Source organism: Erigeron canadensis, chromosome 8 (genome assembly GCF_010389155.1).
Source record: "Erigeron canadensis isolate Cc75 chromosome 8, C_canadensis_v1, whole genome shotgun sequence".
NCBI lineage: Eukaryota > Viridiplantae > Streptophyta > Magnoliopsida > Asterales > Asteraceae > Erigeron > Erigeron canadensis.
The window spans coordinates 33977841-33996979 of NC_057768.1; the positions used below are offsets into that span (position 1 = coordinate 33977841).

General features: G+C 36.1%; 4 protein-coding genes across 7 annotated transcripts; 1 reads left to right on the forward strand and 3 right to left on the reverse strand.

Annotated features, from left to right (window-relative positions):
- Positions 1-237: 237 nt before the first annotated feature.
- LOC122580536 lies at positions 238-3058 on the reverse strand. 2 transcript variants are annotated; one of them, XM_043752809.1, is made up of 4 exons: positions 2934-3058; positions 2260-2651; positions 1696-2186; positions 238-322 (listed from the first exon to the last, which is right to left on the reverse strand). In XM_043752809.1, exons 2-4 carry the CDS (start codon positions 2649-2651, stop codon positions 258-260), a joined length of 948 nt encoding a protein of 315 aa, XP_043608744.1. In that variant the 5' UTR covers positions 2934-3058; the 3' UTR covers positions 238-257. The 2 variants fall into 2 exon arrangements, with proteins under 2 accessions (XP_043608744.1, XP_043608743.1); XM_043752808.1 differs by lacking the exon at positions 238-322 and having other exon boundaries at positions 1091-2186.
- On the reverse strand, positions 2828-8018 carry LOC122580535 (putative disease resistance protein RGA4). Of its 2 annotated transcripts, XR_006320815.1 has the most exons (3): positions 4055-8018; positions 3523-3716; positions 2828-2893 (listed from the first exon to the last, which is right to left on the reverse strand). XR_006320815.1 is itself a non-coding variant. In XM_043752807.1 (2 exons), exon 1 carries the CDS (start codon positions 7985-7987, stop codon positions 4067-4069), a length of 3921 nt encoding a protein of 1306 aa, XP_043608742.1. In that variant the 5' UTR covers positions 7988-8018; the 3' UTR covers positions 3374-3716; positions 4055-4066. The 2 variants fall into 2 exon arrangements, 1 of the variants encoding a protein (XP_043608742.1); XM_043752807.1 differs by lacking the exon at positions 2828-2893 and having other exon boundaries at positions 3374-3716.
- Positions 8019-15024: 7006 nt separating this feature from the next.
- Positions 15025-17959, forward strand: LOC122579806 (30S ribosomal protein S21, chloroplastic-like). 2 transcript variants are annotated; one of them, XM_043752041.1, is made up of 3 exons: positions 15025-15524; positions 16518-16664; positions 17868-17959. In XM_043752041.1, the coding sequence occupies exons 1-2, from the start codon at positions 15118-15120 to the stop codon at positions 16624-16626; spliced, it is 516 nt and encodes a 171-aa protein (XP_043607976.1). In that variant the 5' UTR covers positions 15025-15117; the 3' UTR covers positions 16627-16664; positions 17868-17959. The 2 variants fall into 2 exon arrangements, with proteins under 2 accessions (XP_043607976.1, XP_043607975.1); XM_043752040.1 differs by lacking the exon at positions 17868-17959 and having other exon boundaries at positions 16518-16923.
- Positions 17055-18519, reverse strand: LOC122610684 (stemmadenine O-acetyltransferase-like). The gene has a single exon (XM_043783653.1). It carries the CDS (start codon positions 18517-18519, stop codon positions 17383-17385), a length of 1137 nt encoding a protein of 378 aa, XP_043639588.1. The 3' UTR covers positions 17055-17382.
- Positions 18520-19139: the final 620 nt, after the last annotated feature.

A 19139-nucleotide genomic window follows, 5' to 3' on the forward strand; every position in this document is an offset into this window, starting at 1 on the left:
TAGGTCTCGAAGGACATGTTTTTTGATTATGGCCACTTTTTCTGCAAATTCCACAAAGATTGGCATTTTTACCTTCTTTAATGTCCATTCCATTTCGTAACCTTGTTGAACGAGGACGACCCTTCTTATTCTCCTTTAGATCTGAATTTGGAAGCAATTTTATAATAGACGATAAGCGTGGCCAATATTCTTCGTGAGGTAGCGGTGAAAACTCAGATTCCCAAGTAGAACAATATTCGACAATAGAATAACATCTATCAACATATTGCCAACTGTTCAAAGAGAGTTTGGCACATGCACTTAAGACGTGAGAACAAGGATACTTATAAATCTCCCACTTACCACACGTGCATTTCTTTTGTTCCAAATTAACTACTTGCACATTTCTTCCTTTTTGAGTTATTAACTCAAATATTCCTTTCTCTCGGTTGAAAGATCTCAAGGTATGTGCACCAACTTTTGACATTAAAGCAACTTGTTTTGCAACAACATGGGGAGTATATGCATCTCCGTTAGCTTGAGCATTAGATCCCAAAGGACGCCTCGCATTAAAAAAATGTACCAGTCTATAAAATGTAAGTTGAACACATGCTGTGATCGGTAAAAAACGAGCACCTTTGAGGACACTATTAAATATTTCTGATAAGTTTGTAGTGAGCAAGCCGTATCGCTTTCCGCCATCATGTGCAAGTGTCCATCTCTCAAGTGAATGTCTCTCAAGTCATTGACGAGCATATGGATTTAGTCTTCCAATTTCTTCCATTATGGAGTTAAACTTACGAACTTGATTTTGACTCCCAGCACGTTATGCTAAAGCTTTCAGTTGTGGGTTACGAAACTTATCTTGAAAGTTTTGGATGAAATGTCGTAAGCAATACCTATTAAGAACCAGTCAAATATTAGACACAAAACTTATGATGAATGTGTTTATATAAAGATGATAAATAATACCTATGAAAGCCACGTGGTTCTGACCAGGGAGATCCTTGCTCAGTTACTACCTTTAGGATTCCAATATGACGATTGGATATCAAACAAATGCCTTCTCGATCTTTCATCACATGTTTTTTAACATGAGAAAGAAACCATTTCCAACTGTTGTAAGATTCACTTTCCACAATAGCAAATGCAAGAGGCAATATTTGATTGTTACCATCTACTCCCATTGCAATCATCATTTTACCCTTGTACTTACCATACAAGTGAGTGGCATCAATACTAATCACAGGTCGACAATGTTCAAATCCTATTATAGAAGGAGAAAAAGCCCAGAAAACACGTTTGAATTCTACATGATCCTCATTATCGGGCCTAACAATACACCATTCAACTACAGTCCCGGGATTGAACATTTGAAGTGCAGCTAAAAATTTAGGTAGCGAGTTATATGATTCATCCCAATTTCCAAAAACTTGTTCAATTGCTTTTTGCTTTCCTACCACAACTTCTTGTATGAAGCTGTATAACCTAATTTATCAACTATTTCAGCTCTCAAAGCGGGAATACTAATGCCAGGTTGCTCTTTTATAAGATGTTGAACTTCTTGAGCGATCAAACTTGCATTTAGGGCATGATCTTGAGTAATCCCAGGGTTTAAACAAGTATGTGGTCCTGTATACTTTGTGATCTCAAAATATCCACTATCTTTGCGTTTACATGCGCGAACTTTCCATTTGCAACCAGATTGTGAATATAACTTGCACCTTATGCTCCAAATAGTTGGGCGTGTTTCAACCACCGTATACTGTCTATGTGTCTTGATGGAGTGGAGCTTGATAGCTTTAATAAGTTCTTTCTTATCCTTAAAAGAAGCTTTTCCTAGCTCTCGAGTGAAATCATCTTTACTCTTGGAGTGTGAGTCCATCCAATTTCCATCGGTGGTCATATTTACTCCCTCCAAACTAGTAAAAAATGATGGTACTTGAGATTCATTGTCATGTGGTGCTTCATCTCTATTTGGTGCTTCTGTTTCTTCATTGTCATCTCCATCTCTAGTTCCATCTTCTTCAAACATGTCAGTCGGATCAACTTCATTTTCAGTGTCAAATCCACTCACCATTGCATTATTTACTACAGCAATTTGGGAGATTGTGTTAAAATTCTCATTCTGAATCATCTCAGATACGACATTAGCATGACTCTTGAGTTGACTGCTTCGTTCTTCTATCAAGATTGATTCTTGAGTCCTGCTAGTGATGTAGTAACCAAATAAACAACGTTACAAATATATTTATAAACTTAAAATGATGTATAAGACAACTAGATACCATCTGCGTGGGTTGATTTTGTTCTTTTTCTTCAATCTCTAGATACAAATCAAGATTACATAATCTCTCATGGACACTAACAACATCAAACATAATAGCAATGTCATCATCGTCTTTGATGTGAAGAGGAACATATTTTGTTACTTTTCCAATACCAACAAATGGATATCTACATATAATTTTGATATTATGTAGTTGTTGATTGATCGATGTAGCTTGGTTGACTCGATTGATTAATTCATCATCTTTAATGCCACAGTGAATCTTAATTGCTTTACTTGGAGACTTATCATAAATTACACCATCTGGACCATCACAAATTGTGCCGCCCGAGTAACATAATAGGGTAACAAATTTATGCTTCATACTTTTTTTTCTTATCATCTACATAAACAAAGAAAAATAACAATAAGCAAAAAAAATTAAAATAGAGTGTGGCTCATGGGGTAGCAGTAACCTTAAGGAGAAAAAATAAAACACATACAATTTGTTGGAGCCAAGATCACGATGCTAATGCTATAATTAAACATAAGGAATAAAACAATTAAACATAAAAAAACCAAATTAATGTTTGTTAGATGAATTCCTAAAGAGCAATAGGTTGTGGGGTAGCAGCATCATCAAGTCTACAAACATTAAATAATAATAATAAATAATTAAACTCACCAATTTTTACTTGTAATGATTTATAGGTGGAGTGTGTTGGCTAGCAGCATCATCAAGCCATTAATGGGGAGAAATAAACTTTCCATTCGATCGGATGAAATATAGGGTTACAGTGTTTGCTAATAATGGTTATAAATTGAGGGTTTTAGTTAGATCTTTTTATTTAAGTTGGTAGATATCATATATATTTATTAAACGAAATATCAAAACATAAAAGTAAATGTTGGTAGAAGTGGTATTATGTCTACTTCTTTTCTGATAGACGTAGGTTCGAGACTTTTGTTTTTCTTCTTAATTTTTAAGAAGAATATAAGGATACTACACTTAAAAAGGAAATATTTTTACAACTACACCATTTTAGTAAATACTTTTTCAAACTACACCATCTTGGGTAAAAACTAATGAAAACATGTGTTAGAAACTGAAAATTAGAAAGCTAATGGGTAGTAAGTGGCTTTAAAAGCTGTATTATGCTGGAAGGTTCCATTGTTTTCCTTATTATTATGACATGAATGAAAAGCCATAAGGCCTTATAAACCCCAAATGCGGTGGTTGCATACACTCATATCAAAGCAGTCCAATATCAAACCTTTTGGGGTTCAGCAGGTTGTGCAATGATATGAAGCTGCCTATGTGCTTCTACACAAAGAAAAAAAAGGTCAACACAATGCAGGCAACCAATATCTCCATCATATGAAGCTGTCTCTGAATTGAGTTAATCCTTGAAGTGCAATGACAAAATAAAACATGAAACTTGCTGTTTGATATGTGATATTTATCCAACTGCAAACAAACACAACATAGTCTGTTTTAATCGAAAGTCAAAGTGGAATAACAAATTAAACACATATTCAAAATCATGCATATTTCTATCAAATAGAAATGATAAGAAGGTATTTGACTTGTTTTAGAAAAGACAGAAACTCAAACTATACTGTTGGGAAGATAAAACTCTACAATATATGGTAAATCTCAACATAAACAAACCTGGTTTACCAATCTTTTTCAAAAACTAGAGTAGAACTATATTGAGACATAATAATATCAGAAACAATTAATGTAGTGTTGGAATGAGATCATTATAATAAATCACAAGAAAAATTAAAAAAAAAATAAAATACCTTCGTAATTGCTCAGTTCCATATAGCCACACGAGGAATTTTAGAGAGAAGGGGCCTGTAGGAGCCTCTTTTACGCAGCATCTTTCTTTTCAGTTGGTTTGGGCATCCTCTAATGGTGAAACACAAAAGTGAAGGCAACAAGGTTTTTGGTAGATCTTTCATCTTCGGGCACCTATGTATGTGGAAATGTTGGAGGGAGGTGAGGTGCTGGAGCCCCCCTGATATTCTTTCCATTCTCTTAAAATTCCGTAATCGAAGTTCAGTAAGAGATGATGATAATGAATAAGGAAGAAGTGAGGTCGGAAAACTCTTGACGTCTTTTTGTTCTTCTGCTGACGATGATGATCCAAATCCACCCCATAGAGTTAGATGAACAAGTGAGGTTGGGAGTGGTCCCCATTCTGATATGGGCCTCTTCAACTTCCCTATACTTAAGGAATCCAATTTGGGAGGCCAAACCCCTACATTTACACCACTTCCACTGCCTGTTCTTTTAAGTGGAGGAGGGCCATCCATACTTTTACAGTTGCAGATTCTCAGATCCTTTAACAATACGAGATCCTGCAAATCAGGGAATGACTCTATTCCCCCACAATCTTTTATTTCCAATGTCACGAGCTGAATGAAATGTGTAACTTTCTTTACTGATTTCAGATCTTTCCAATTGTGTATGCGTAAAACTTCAAGAGTTGGCATGAAGTTTCTGGTAGTGTTGTTGATGATTGTTAACACCTGCTCTTGCAACTCCTTCTCCAATATTGAGTTACAATTCCTTATATCAAATGACTTGAGCTTCTGCCATCCTCCTCCTTGTGCTGGACAACTCAAATGCTCCAAATTCTTACAATTACTGATATTCAAGGTTTCAATGCTGTCTGGATAACTCAAATGCTTAAGATTCTTACAACTCAATATTTCTAACATCCTAAGAGATGTTGGGAGGTTGCTCCCTTCCTCTTCATCTCCCCTTCCCCATATTCTCACCAACTTCTCACACTTAATTATATACAACTTTTTTAAATTACCAAGAATCTCTTTACATGACTCTACTGCTTCGGGTTCCCACAAACTTGTTATCTCACTACATTCTCTGATTGACAATTGTTCAACTGTCCCAAGGTGCTTTACAATACCTCCCCACACCTCATTACTAAGTCGATATATATCCAACTTGGTGATTGCTGAGGCTACACCAACTAGACTTGTCAACAAAACATCACCACAATCCCATACACTTAAATTCCTCAACGACGGTAGTGCTTCAAGTGATACTTTTACCAAATTAGGACAGTTTCTTACGTGAAGCTCTTTGAGGCATGGAAACACGACAACACCCGTTGCATTGACTGACCATACCTCCCATCGTGGCATCTTTTCAAATCTTAGAATCTCAAGTGAAGGGAACGCTGCAGGACCATTTCCTAGTAATTCTGAACCTACCTCTTTCACATCATCCATGCTTTCAATTGACAACTTCTTCAGTGATGGTAGCTGCCCAAGTGGTGGCAGAAACACACAATTTCTACATTTATTCATACGAACAAAAGTCAATTTAAAAAACGAGGAATCCCCAACCCATTTTGGAAACTCTTTCCCCCCATATGACATAATTTCAAGATTTTTCAAACTATCTCTATGAGGCTTAAGCACATCCAGGACCTCTGTTTCAAGTCTATACTTTCGAGACCCATCAAACTCATCACTCCATTCCACCACTAACTCACTAAGCCTCATATGTGACAGGTTCACCTCTCGTGCTTGGTCATTGGTTTGCAATTTGTCTAACCCATTGATGCAAACTCTCCGGCGAAGATTCTTCAAGTTTTTTAGCCCGCTTAATGGAAACTCGTGTTCTCTCCCAATACTAAGCTTGGAGAGACTTTGTAGGCTTTTAATCTCACCAATACCTAACGGCATGTTCTTCAAAAGTGGAGTGTCCCTAATGTCAAAATGCCGTAAACTTGTAAGTTTCAAGAAGCTGTTTGGCAACTCCCTCAACTTGTCACAACTAAACACGATTAATGTCTGCAAGTTATAAAGATTGCACACAGTTTCGGGTATATGTGCGATTTTTGTTCGAGATAAATTAAGATACCGTAGGTGCTTCAAATCACCAACGGACTCTGGTATCTCCTGTATCCATATTTTACTCAAACAAAGAACCCTTAGTAATGGTAACTTGGGAAGAATGTCGACCAAAATCTTATTCGATAAGTAGAATGCCTCCAAACGTCTCACCACAACCGATGCTAAAAACGTCCTCAAACTATTAGCTCTTTCGAATTCCTTCAACTTTTTGCAAGCCATATATTTCTCACAGACAAAGGACATATGTCGGTACTTCTTTAAACTATGCTCTTCAATTGTATTTTTCATTTCAATGTCCAACCTTACAAAAAATTCTCCGGCAACAGATGTTGCTAAATCGTTCATGAGGTCATGCATCATGAATGTGGATTCCTCATTCGGCACATGCTGAAAAAAGGACCTTGACAACAACTCATCGAAGTATTCCTCACCCAAGCATTCCATTGACTTGCTAGTATTTGATTCAAGCAAAAATCCCTCTGCCATCCATAACAGAATCAAGTCCTCCTTGTCAAAAACATAATCCTTAGGGAACAAGCAGGAGTATGCAAATAGTTGCTTCAAACGTGCAGAAAGATCAAGGTAGCTAAGTCGAAGTGCAGGAAGAATACCACCATCATCTTTTAAACTCCATATCTCACTTTCCAGCAACTCTTTCCACTTTACTTCATTTGTTTTTGTCCTCAATAAACTTCCAAGTGATTTTAAAGCCAAAGGCAAGCCATCACATTTCTGCACGATGCCCTCACCATATGATCTGAGTGTTGGATATGAATCAAAGTTAGGCGCACCGAGCGAATGCTGAGCAAACAAAGACAAAGCATTGTCGTGTGACAGCTTATTCAAATGGTACGGGTTATTGTATCCTAACTGTTGGAGCAATTTTTCCTTTCGAGTTGTGATGATAATCTTACTTCCGGGGGCCGTTGCATGAAATGGAGGCACTAAGGTATCCCAATCTTCAATCTTTTCGCTCCACACGTCATCCAAAACTAGCAGAAATCGTCTTCCTGCAAGTTTATTTCTAAGAGCTTCTTGAAGCAGATTTGGATTTTCGAATTTCTTCTCTTCAGCGGCTACATATTCAAAGATAAGTTTGCTGATATTGAAGCTATCAAACTCATCTGAGACACAAACCCATGCCTTGAGTTCAAAGTGTTGGTTGACTTTTGGTTCGTTGTACAAAAGTCTAGCAAGAGTGGTTTTGCCGATCCCACCCATACCAACAATGGGCACAATGCTAAAGTTGTTTTGATTCTCATTTTGTTCTTTATCAGCTAATAGCTTCTCCAGCAGAATTTTCTTTTCACCATCACGTCCAACAATACCAGGTGTTAATAGAGAGGTCTGGTAACTTCTATTTATATCTTGTGACAGCCTTTTACCTTTAACAGTCAAACTAAGATCATTTTTTTGATCATACAGTTGTTGCAACTCGGTGGTAATATCTTTTAACTTGCGGTGCATCTTAGTAGATAATGATGAAAAACTACTAGTGCAACAAGTTGGCGTGAGGTTTCTTACCTTTCTGACCACAGATCCTTGAGCCAGCTCACGGTGGATAGCATCGGTAGCCAAAGAGTCGAGTAGATCGTCTATGTCATACGCCAAATGCTGGAGACGATTTAGCCACTTTTTAACTCGCTTATCTTGTATTTCCTTCTCAGCGGCATCGTGAAGCAGATCTTGGATTGGGGGTAATGAGCCCTCCAATATCTTTAGCTGGGACTGGATTTTTTTGGAGCCAACAACCCTGTCCCAGGCTGCAGAGGCTGGTTTCTCCAAAACAATTGCTAGCTTGTCGAAAAGAACTGGGAGCAAGGCAGAAAGAATGATTTCAGCCATTATTTATTATAGTAGTATAAAAGACAACAGAGATTTCAGTGGAATGAAAAGAATGGTTTATTTTGTTAAAGTCTTTGTTTATAGCCAGCATTTTGTTTTAACTACTGTTTCAGATATATGAAGATAACAAAATGGTGGATGAGAATTGCCATAATGATTCATTTTAGCACGCCTATTACTTTTAGTGGTAAACTGGACCCTAAACCATCTTTTTATGTCTTTCATATGGTCCTTCTTAAAAAATGTACGTACACATAGCATAGTTTATACGACGTGTTACGAATGAGTAGTAAAACTGAAAACATAAAGGGTGCTGTAGATATGTGACATTTATCTCACTGATATGAACACTATTGTATATATAATTCGTTTTAACAGAAAGAGATAACGGGATAGAAAAGCTCGTATTTGAAATCATAGTTCTATTCAAATGGTATTGATATGACGTATCTGACTTAGATTAGCCAAATAACCTAGTTTATTTTACTTACCTATAATAGTTTATCATCTCAAGGTTTTTTCCATGAGAAGGGGGCTGGAGGTCCAACAAATCGCTGGTTAAAATTGCCTTCAGCACGTCTGAATTGAAACTAACTTTACAAAAAAAATAGTATTACATAAAATCATATCAAGGCAGCGGGGAAGAGGGACATACATACATACCTTCATAACTGCTTACGTGCTTCTTATGTTGACTTTCAGGATATAGGTGAGAATGGGACATTAGGATCCTCTTTTACTCATCATCTTTTCTATCGGTTTTTCATTTAATTGGACCTTGTGCAGTGATTTTCAAACTCAAAAGTGAGGGCAACCATGTTTCTGGTAGATCTTTCATCTTTGGGAAACACCAAATGGCGAGATGTTGGAGGGAGATTAGGTGTTTGAGTTATATACAATCTTAGTAAGAGATGATTATGATGGAATAAGAGTGAGGTTGGGAAACTCCTCACATCATCGTCTTCTTCTTGTTTTGCCAATTTTTTGACAAACCATAAACCACCAATGGTGTGCTCAATTTAACATAGGATAATGCTTCATCAATGTGGTATCTGATGTGTTTACATTTCTCATCACTTATTAGTAATACAGATGGCCATGACGTATCTTCGAATCCATGCTTAAATGGCCCTTCAAACATCAAGAGAATGGGGTTATCTGATAGTGTGATTAAGGCAAGAGGCATAAATCTTCAATCAAATCTGTTGAATGAGAAAATCAAAATATCAGAAAATGCTGAATCAAAAAAAAAAACAAAAAACTGACTATAATGTGATACACTAGCTTTTTCTTATATCTCAGTCTCTGGTAGCATATGGAAATTATACAGTTACTTCTCTTCTCAAGGACACTATCACACTAGCTATAATATTATTCTTTTATCTACTCTTAATCAATCTATCCTTGAAGGTAGAGTAAAAACCAATATTTTCTTGTGATAATACAAATTGACTGTACATTTCCTATATACTTGTCACACGCACAAACATAAGCACATTGCACAAATAACTAAATTCACACCCAGAGATTTGATTAAGGAGGGGCAAAAATAAATTTACCTAATACGTTATCCCAAAATACATATCTTTATACCATCTTTATGCAAATACCATCTTTATGCCCCAATTGGTATCTGATCATTGTCCTGCTGTAGTCACTTTCCCTATTAGCCAACTGAAAGTTAGAAAACCATTCAGGTTTGCTAATTATACTACCGATAAGGTAGGATTTAAGGAGCTTGTGGATACAGAATGGAATATTCCAACCGGGTGTAATGGTATACATAACCTGAATGTTAAGTTGAAGAGGCTAAAATACCATTTAAGGAAATTTAATTGGCAGAATGGTGATCTGTTTGAGAATGTTAAGAAGAGCAAATTAGAGTTACAAAGACTCCAGCAGCTTGTTGATAGTGATCCATTTAAAATTGAGTATAGAGCGGAGCAGGCAAAAGCATTAGAAAGGTATGTGGAGGCTTGCAAGGACGAAGAGAAACTATTATTTCAAAAGGCTAAAATTGATTGGATGCATGAGGGCGATAGAAATACAACATACTTTCATAAGGTTATAAAGGGCAGAAATCAAAGGAGCAAAATTGTGTCAATCCTGAAGGTTTGTTCCAAAAAACGGTTAGCTCTTTGGATGGTGAGTGTATGATAAGGGAAGTTACAGAAGATGAAATCAGGAGTGCGATGGAAGACATAGATGACAATAAGGCGCCTGGACCAGACGGCTACACTGCGAAGTTTTTTAAAGTAGCATGGCATATAGTTAAAGATGACGTTTGTGAAGGAATTTTTTCACGATGATGGGGAGTTGGGAGGTATTAATGCTACTGTACTTGCTCTTATTCCAAAAATTGAGACCCCAAGTAAAGTTTCTGAGTTTAGGCCAATCGCTTGTTGTAATGTAGTATACAAAGTGATTAGCAAGATTATTACAAGTAGAATTAAAGGTGTACTTGAGAAACTAGTAGATGACAATCAAAGTGCCTTTATTCCGGAGAGAAGCATAACTGATAACATCCTACTAACCCAAGAACTACTCAGAAACTATAACAGAAGTAGTGGTGCAGCAAAATGTGCCATGAAAATAGATTTGCAAAAGGCATATGATACAATTAGTTGGGAGTTTTTGGGGACAGTACCGAAGAAATTTGGATTTCCCATCAAGATGTGTGAGTGGATATTGAAATGTATAACAAGTGCTAAATTTTCTGTTAATATTAATGGAGAGATCAAAGGTTACTTCAATGGAGCTAGAGGTCTAAGGCAGGGGGATCCAATGTCCCCGTATTTGTTCACTTTAGTTATGGAGGTGTTCACACTGATGCTCAAAAGGAAAATAAGGGAGAGTGAGGGTTTTAAATATCATTGGGGATGTAAAGATATGGGAATAACTCATTTGTGTTTTGCTGATGACTTGATAGCACTTTGCTATGGGAACGTGAAATCTGCTAAGTGTATAAAAGATGCTAGCTATTGATGAATTTAGTAATTGTTCGGGTTTATATCCAAATGTTGGGAAGAGTTCTTTGTTTTTTGGGAATGTTAAACAGGAGAATAGAGACCAAATATTAGAACTGCTGAAGTTTAAAGAAGGGAAACTGCCTGTTAGATATCTTGGCGTTCCTTTAATCAAAGAGTCTTGGCACTAAGGACTGCCAAGAATTGATTGACAAGGTCAAAAGAAGAGTCAAAGACTAGAGAACAAAATTCCTTTCCTATGCTGGACGGTTACAGCTTGTTACATCAGTTTTGTCTTCTATGCAGCTCTATTGGGTGTCGGTTTTTTTACTGCCCAAATCAACTATAAAAGATATTGAAAAACTACTAAAAGGATTCCTGTGGTGTGGTGGGGATCTAGCTCGGGGCAAGGCTAAAGTAGCATGGAAGGAGGTGTGTAAACCAAAGGATCATGGTGGTTTGGGTTTGAAATATTTATCTGAATCGAATGAGGTACTTGTTACAAAACATGTATGGAAAATTTGTGCTAGGAAACAATCTATATGGGTAAGATGGATTGAACGTGAAAGGCTTAAAGGAAGATCTATATGGGAAATTAACTATGACGGTAAAGCTGCTTGGAGTTGGAAAGGGATTCTACAAGTTAGAGATATAATTAGAAGCCGCTGTTATAACAAGTTGGGGAATGGAATGAATACCTCTATTTGGTATGATAGGAGGTGTACTGCAAGCCCTTTGAGTAATTGTGTAACTGATAGGATGATGGATGGTGCTAAGTTTAGTAAAAAGGAAAAAGTAGTAGAACTAATTGAAAATGGGAAGTGGATTTGGCCTAGTACCTGGTCCAGTACAGTGATTGCGTTACAAAAAGTTGAGGTACCCAATCTTGATGAACAACTAGAGGATAAAGTGGTGTAGATTAGTAGTAAAGGCGATGAGGTCAATTTCTCTATTGGTAGAGTATGGAATGATACTAGAAGTGATGGTAACAAAGTTCAATGGACAAATGTGGTGTGGTTTAGCCAGTGTATTCCAAGCCATGCTTTTGTTTTATGGTTAGCTTTAAAAGGAAGGCAGGTTCAACATTTATTTTTTGAAACAGTATCCCATGAAACAGTATGAGTGTGTGTTTTGCACATGGCAAAGTGACTCGGTTCAACATTTATTTTTTGACTGCGATTATACTAGATGGATATGGAATGAGATGAAGAGGAAAATTAATGGAGATGGGATTCCAAAAATTTGGGAGGTTATGATTAGATGGTTTGTCTAGTCTAAATGCCCCAAGTCTGTTTGGAACATCGTACAACGGATTTGTTTAGCTGCTTGTGTCTATTGGGTATGGAAAGAGAGGAACAACAGGATCTTCAACAAAGTTAAAATCCCAAAGGAGAAATTAAAGGATCATATTTTGGAAGGTATAAAGATGAGGCTGATTAGATTGAAATTCAAAAAGTGCAATGCGTATGAGGAGTTAAAAAGGACATGGGAATTGGTTTAGTTGTGTTGGTATACAAGATATGTTGTTTACTTGCAGGTATTGATAGTTTGGTGCTTTGATCTAGCAATGGTGCAGAAGATGAATGGCACATTGTGTAGGTTTAGTATTTTTTTGGTTTTGAAGGGATGTTGCATAAGTAGAAGCATGCCCGTCATAGCCATGAGTCGGAAAATTGAAAACTTTTTGTTGTTTAATAAATGATTGTTTTGGTTAAAAAAAAATGCATATCTTTATCAATGGGATCCCTAAAAGATTATCCAAATAAATAATATAAGCATTTTAAGTGTAGAGATTGATCGTGGTTACTTATTATTAGCCACATTTTTATATAAAGATTTTATACTAATACAGTCACTTGAAGACGGTTGACGGTTCTTCCGTTTTAAAGTACTTTTCCATAATTTACTAACAAAACAAGTATACAACTATACACAATTCAACAACAATTTTTAAATTGTTGTGCCTTAACTCCTATAACCAGGTTTTTAGCAAATTTTTAAACTTTCATCACCACACAGTTCAAATAAGTATGCTCTAATAATTTATAACAACGCCTTTTAAATAGTTATAACAAAAAGAGTCAAGGTATATAAAATACGTCACCTGTGTGTGTGAATTGGAATTAAACTTTCACCATACGCTTTATATTTTAGAGGGAAAGCAAACATCTCTATGCCTAGGCGCGTGAATGTGTCTATGTGTGATTGTGAGTTGATTTAAATTGGAATAATTGTCACTTGTGACTTTGTGAGCTTAAATAGTGTAGTACTTATTTTGAATTGGGCCTGATAATAATTATAAATCAGTTGGGCTTTTAAAGAGATTTTTCAGAATAAAACCTCTCAATCTTTCATTTTTTTTTTTAAAAAAAGGAAAAGGTAAATGCGCAAGAACCTCTTAATCTTGTAGAAAAAAATTTTCCTCTCAAGCTAAGGACTATGCAACGCTGTCTGACGCTGAGACCCAAGAAACCTTAGCGGGTTAATTATGACTATTTATATTTTATCGCCCGCCCTTGGTGGGATTGGTTGTCGTTCTTAATGGATGATAGTTGTATTCTTGAATCGGTTTGCCAAAATGTTAACGGTTGATGTTTTGGATGGATGAAGTTATTTGTTGGTGATATTAGTTAACTTTGAACCAACAACTTATGGACATGTAGTTTATAAGTTATGTGTTATCTTGACAAAGAAAACATCAGTTGAAAAGGTTGACAGGTGCCAAAATGTTACTTTAATGCATCAAGCTTCAAAACCTCCTATGTTGTTTAATTTTCCAAAAGGTAAATTTCTAACTTTAATACTAAACACGTTTCTAATTACTGATATGTAGAGGTGAGTACGGTTCGGTTTGGGTCGATTTTTGACTAAAACCGAAATCGAACCGTTATAATTCGGTTTTTAAAAACTAAAACAATTGGTTTTCGATTTGTTAGGTTTGGTTTTTTCGGTTTGAGTTTATTTCAGTTTGGATTTTCGATTTTAGTCGGTTTTTAACCACTTGTGGTTTGAGTCAAATTGAGCTTGAAAAGTTTATAAGTTTATACCTTATATTACACCATAATTAATTTCAACACGTATTCAAAACAATATTAGCAACAATAACACTACAACAATGACAACAAATCCATAAAAGTAAGTTGTACAAACTTCAAACGAATTTTATATATAACTATTTATATCTTTTACGTGTTGTTTAATTATACATTTATTGAAGTAAATCAATCTTGTTGTGTATTTTCACTTAAACATATAAATGATATTATTATATACACCTAAAAATGCAAATATATTAACATATTTACCAAAAATTAATAATAAAATGATATAAATATAATAAAGTAAACAATAAATATTTTTGGTTCGGTTCGGTTTTTATGGTTCGGCTTTTCATTAGAAACCAAAACTGAACCATAACTTTCGGTTTTTAGAAAACCAAAACCAATGGTTTTCAGTTTTTATGGTTTTTTCAGTTTTCGGTTCGGTTTTTGCTCACCCCTACAGTGATATGTCAGAAATTAAAAAAAAAATGATTTGTATTCTGAATTTCTTTCCTTTCAATTATTTATATTGGTTCATGATCTACATTACAGCTACTTAACCAGCGTTTTTTCCTATGCCTCGCTGCATCGCGCGGGTACAAGACTAGTCTGTACTATATTAATAAACAAACTACCCTCTTTTCAATCCTCTACCTTTAAAATACTCAAAATACCCTTATTTTTCAATACATTCTTAACTCACACACTAAATCTTCTCAGTATATCCCTAAAATATTTTACACCCATATTTATCCAAAATATCTATCTCCTTTATTAATTAATTTAAATATTTCCACCTAATATATCTATAATATTCTTAAAAAAGTTATTTACAATAAATACATCTCTTAACCATAAAATAACTACACTATTATTTATGTTAATTACTTTTAGATTAATAACCACATCGGTATCACCAACACTACTAACACCACCTGTTACCGTCACCACTGCCGCATTACGCGATACACGTCTCGTTCTATAAATACTCGTAAAAGATTTTAGAAACAAGACATACAAAAGCATTGAATGCAGAAATACATATACCCCACCAGCAAACCACTTTCCAGAATTCCAACAGAGAAAACCCCTGGCTGCCGCTGCCGCAATTCACCACACAACCATGGCCATGGCACCACCAAATTCACTCTTAACCACCCGTCGCTCTCTCCCATCTTCATCTTATCAACAACCAACCGCCAAAATTCTGTCGTCCACGTCACCTCCTTTAAATCCCCTAACCCTAACAATCAAACACAATCCAATCATCACTCCTATAACCAATAATGACATTCAATCACTTGTTTATCCTTCACTCGCATTTTCAAACACTTTGTTCTTCAAAACCCCTTACAATGTGCAGGTGATCGTCGCCCCCGACGAATCCGAGGAGAGCTTGATCGGCCGCTTTCGCCGCGAGGTGTTTCGAGCTAATGTTATTCAGGAGTGTAAGCGCAGGAAGTTTTTTGAAACTAATCAGGAGAAACGCAAACGCAAAGTCCGTGACGCTGCTCGTCGTAGAGCCCGAAGGTTGTTCTTGTTACTATAATTATTATAAAACTTTAATTTTATAGGTTGACTAGATGTAGGACTGGATAATTATGAGTAATATAATTCTTATCTAGTTTTGCTTCCTCACGAGATTACTTTCATATAAGGATTAACGGTAGGCAACAACTACCACAAGCCCCCTGTTCCACATTAAGTTTGCTTAAATTTTATAGCAGAATTCTTGTTTTATGTTTGTTCCTACCCAATACTCGGTAGTCAATAGTCACTTGCACTTGCCATCCTCTGAAACCTACTGTCCTTTTATTTTAACCAAACCCTACTCACTTCCATGCATGTTAGAATGATTTTTTTTAGGATGTGTAGAGAATACATTGATATTCCTTTTTTTAATATTTCCAATGCTTTTACTCAAATGCCTGCTCATAATTATTATTATTACGGATAATATAATATTACTTTTGGTTTGCAATTTTTGTTGTTTTCATATATATCGAATTTTTGGAGTTGGCAATTTCGTCCCATGCTGAAAGGGTCAGTTTGGGTTGTGTTTTATGTCAAACGGGTCAATTTTTTAAGAAAGGAACAGGTCAAACGGGTTGCCCAAGTTACTCCCTAAAAAGTGTGTTTATAACCCAAACTAAAAATGACGACTCTCAACTTCAACCCACTCTGACCCTTTACTAAATAACTCGCCTGCCCTTCTTGCAACCTCTGACTTTTATTTTTATACTTCACAAATAATTAAACAGATTTGACCAATTTTGTGCCTAGTCAAGCATTAAACTTATTATGCACAGACATCCTTGATGACTTTAAAGAACATACCATGAAGACACATATTCTGTATTTCATTGCCTTTTGCTTGTTTTTATATGCTTTACTAAGTATACACATATATAATTCCTTACTATTCTGGTAGCAGTTAAACGTCTGATCATTATGCCAAATGATTTATGTAGTTGATCTGAAAAGGCCAATTTTTATCATTATATTTGTTCCTTATCCATACAGGCGTCCGCGACCGCAGGCCAAAAAAGAGGAAGTCTCACGAAAGAAGGCGGTTGATGATGAATCCGACAACTGGGATCAAATTGACGTTCAAGTCCCCTATTGTCGCTGAAGAATACCATGACCAATCTTTTTGCTGACTTAACCAGGGTTCAATCTTTTACCTGAAAACTCTGATCTACTGATCTGCATTTTGTATGCATGTTGACTAGTAATGACTAGGATTTTATTCCTAAAATGCATTACCACAAGTAGTTTAGACTAGTTACAATATTGGCAACAATATAACTAAGTGGGTATTTGGATATGTTAGTGTTGATTAGAACATTACCCAAGTTGGTCTAATCTTAATCTTGAATCCTTGAAAACTGTGTGGTTATTCGGTTTATGAGTAGTTTTGGGTTAGTCATTTGTTTGTTTTTTGTTTTCTTTGATCTTGTCAGGCCATGAAAATGCAAAAATGCTGTTTGATTGCTAGCATAGAAATTAAATAAAATAATCTTAAATATAAATTTAGAATCCAATATGTTGAATGTCCAATATATTTAGTACCACGAGTATTGATTTATTTACTACATTGTACAACTTTTATAGCATACTATATAAGTCGGTAAAGCACATGTGTGGTAGATATATCAATTGTTGTGGTACGAATATCAACTCCCTTTATCTGATAACCACTAAGCATGCCCCAAAACATTCAGACATTATATGTACAAAATATCAGAAACATGAAAAGTACTTTTAACATAGACCTGGTAGATGTTAGCATTTACAAAATCCACTTGTAAAGTGCCCAAAATAAACAGTCTCCGAGCTGGGGTAGGTCGTCGGATCCTTCAATGAATGACCCAGAGTGTTACTTGTGTCAACTAGAGGCGGCAAGATGGGCAGATGGGTGAGGCTGGGTAATGGGCCAAACCAGCAAATCCTTGAGCTCAACGTTCTGCTCAAACCTTTTCATATTATCTTTATTCATCACAATCCAAGCTTCAATTCCATCATCGCATGTTGAGTCTACTAAAACTGTAGAATTTTCATCACCAAGATTGACAATACTAATCCAAAGTGGCTTTCCCCACCCAAAATCACCTTCATTAACTGAAAATCCACACCAACTGCTGAACTTGAATACCCTCACACCCTCCTGAATCATAGAATTTTTTATTTCTCTAAAATTATCTTTAGCTATCTCAACCCCATTTTCGCCTGTTAGGCTCTTCATATAGTTGTCATTAATTTTCCCAAACGAACTTTTCAATGTCACTACAAGGCTAGCCAAGTCTGCAGTTGGATGAGCTGTTGATTTAGCCAATTGAAATAGATTGCCAAATTGATGATCTTGTAATGCAGGTACCATCTTTTTCCTGAAGTTCACTATATGAAAAGCCACTGAGGCTTTACAATCACCTAAAGCGGCAGTTGCACACTTCCAGATCAAAGCTGTCACAACCTCAACCCTTGTGGGGTTCACCAAAGTGCAGTTGTTCTTAACCACTTCTCGTTTCAATTTGTTTATGGCTAAGGAACTAAACACAAACCTCTTTGTTACAGTATTCTTTAAAGGGGAGTGAACCGTTGAGCTGTATTCATATGATTCCATGGGAGGGAATAGAACCGCTGAGTCCAGAACGGGGCCCATCAATGAAGTCTCGGATCCTTTTGCCGCTGAAAACCAGTGGCACACAAAAGATGAAAGACTACAAGCGTCCATTATTCGATGAGACATTGATATACCAACTGCTATTCCACCACAAGCAAACAAATTAATTTGGATGGCTAACTGTTCTTCAACAGATGATGCTTCCACCATCGCAAGTTGATTCAATTCTTTGATCACTGGACTTTTGATGATGTCAAGTAGGTTGGATTCGACTTGGACTACCAAGAACTGTACCCCTTGATCATTGCAGTCAATGGTGTTTCGGTTCTTAGACAACTTTCCAGCCAAAGGGTAGAAATGAGTCAAGGTCTTAGAAAGTGAGGTTTTGAGTTTAATGGTCATATTGGATTGTGTTATGCTGGTAGTTTCATCATGTAAGTAGTAATGAATGGATGAGATATAATAAGGTGGAATTTGTTGATCTATATAAGTAAGTTTGTAGGTTTTGAGTTCAAAAGGAGTCGGAGAAGATGGTACAATAATCTCTTTTGACACTACAATGAACCTCATTTTCAAGGCTTCCAAGAGTGAAAGGTAAACAAATATACAGAGAGCAGTTCCCTTTTGTAATGGTTTGGCTCAAATCATGGAAACCATTTTCTCTTGCATTGATTGGTAATTGGTTGATGGTCTCTCCCTGATTTAGGAATTTGTTATGGGATGGGTGTCATTTACTTAATAAAACACCACCAACTTCTTAAAAAACTTATAGGGTTACAAATATGAAACAACTACTAATCTATATATTATACTATTATTGTTTGAAAGGCTATAAAATATATATTGTTTAAAAGACTAAAAATACAATAAAATCAATAAGGGCCTTCCTTATAGGGTATTCTTGAATGCGTCCGACGCTAGACCGGCAGAAGACACTAGTAGCACGGGCGGCGTCTGGGAGGTTTCTCCTAATATTAGACGCAGTGTTCGATCGTTTGTGGGGCCCTTTTGCTTTGTTTCCG

Coding starts and splice junctions, on each gene's coding strand:
- LOC122580536 (XM_043752808.1), bottom strand. CDS start 2,651: ATGATAAGAAAAAAAAGTATGAAGCATAAATTTGTTACCCTATTATGT. Junction 2,187..2,259: donor CCCACGCAGATGGTATCTAG/TTGTCTTATACA, acceptor CATCACTAGCAG/GACTCAAGAATCAATCTTGA.
- LOC122580535 (XM_043752807.1), bottom strand. CDS start 7,987: ATGGCTGAAATCATTCTTTCTGCCTTGCTCCCAGTTCTTTTCGACAAG.
- LOC122579806 (XM_043752041.1), top strand. CDS start 15,118: ATGGCCATGGCACCACCAAATTCACTCTTAACCACCCGTCGCTCTCTC. Junction 15,525..16,517: donor GCTCGTCGTAGAGCCCGAAG/GTTGTTCTTGTT, acceptor TTATCCATACAG/GCGTCCGCGACCGCAGGCCA.
- LOC122610684 (XM_043783653.1), bottom strand. CDS start 18,519: ATGACCATTAAACTCAAAACCTCACTTTCTAAGACCTTGACTCATTTC.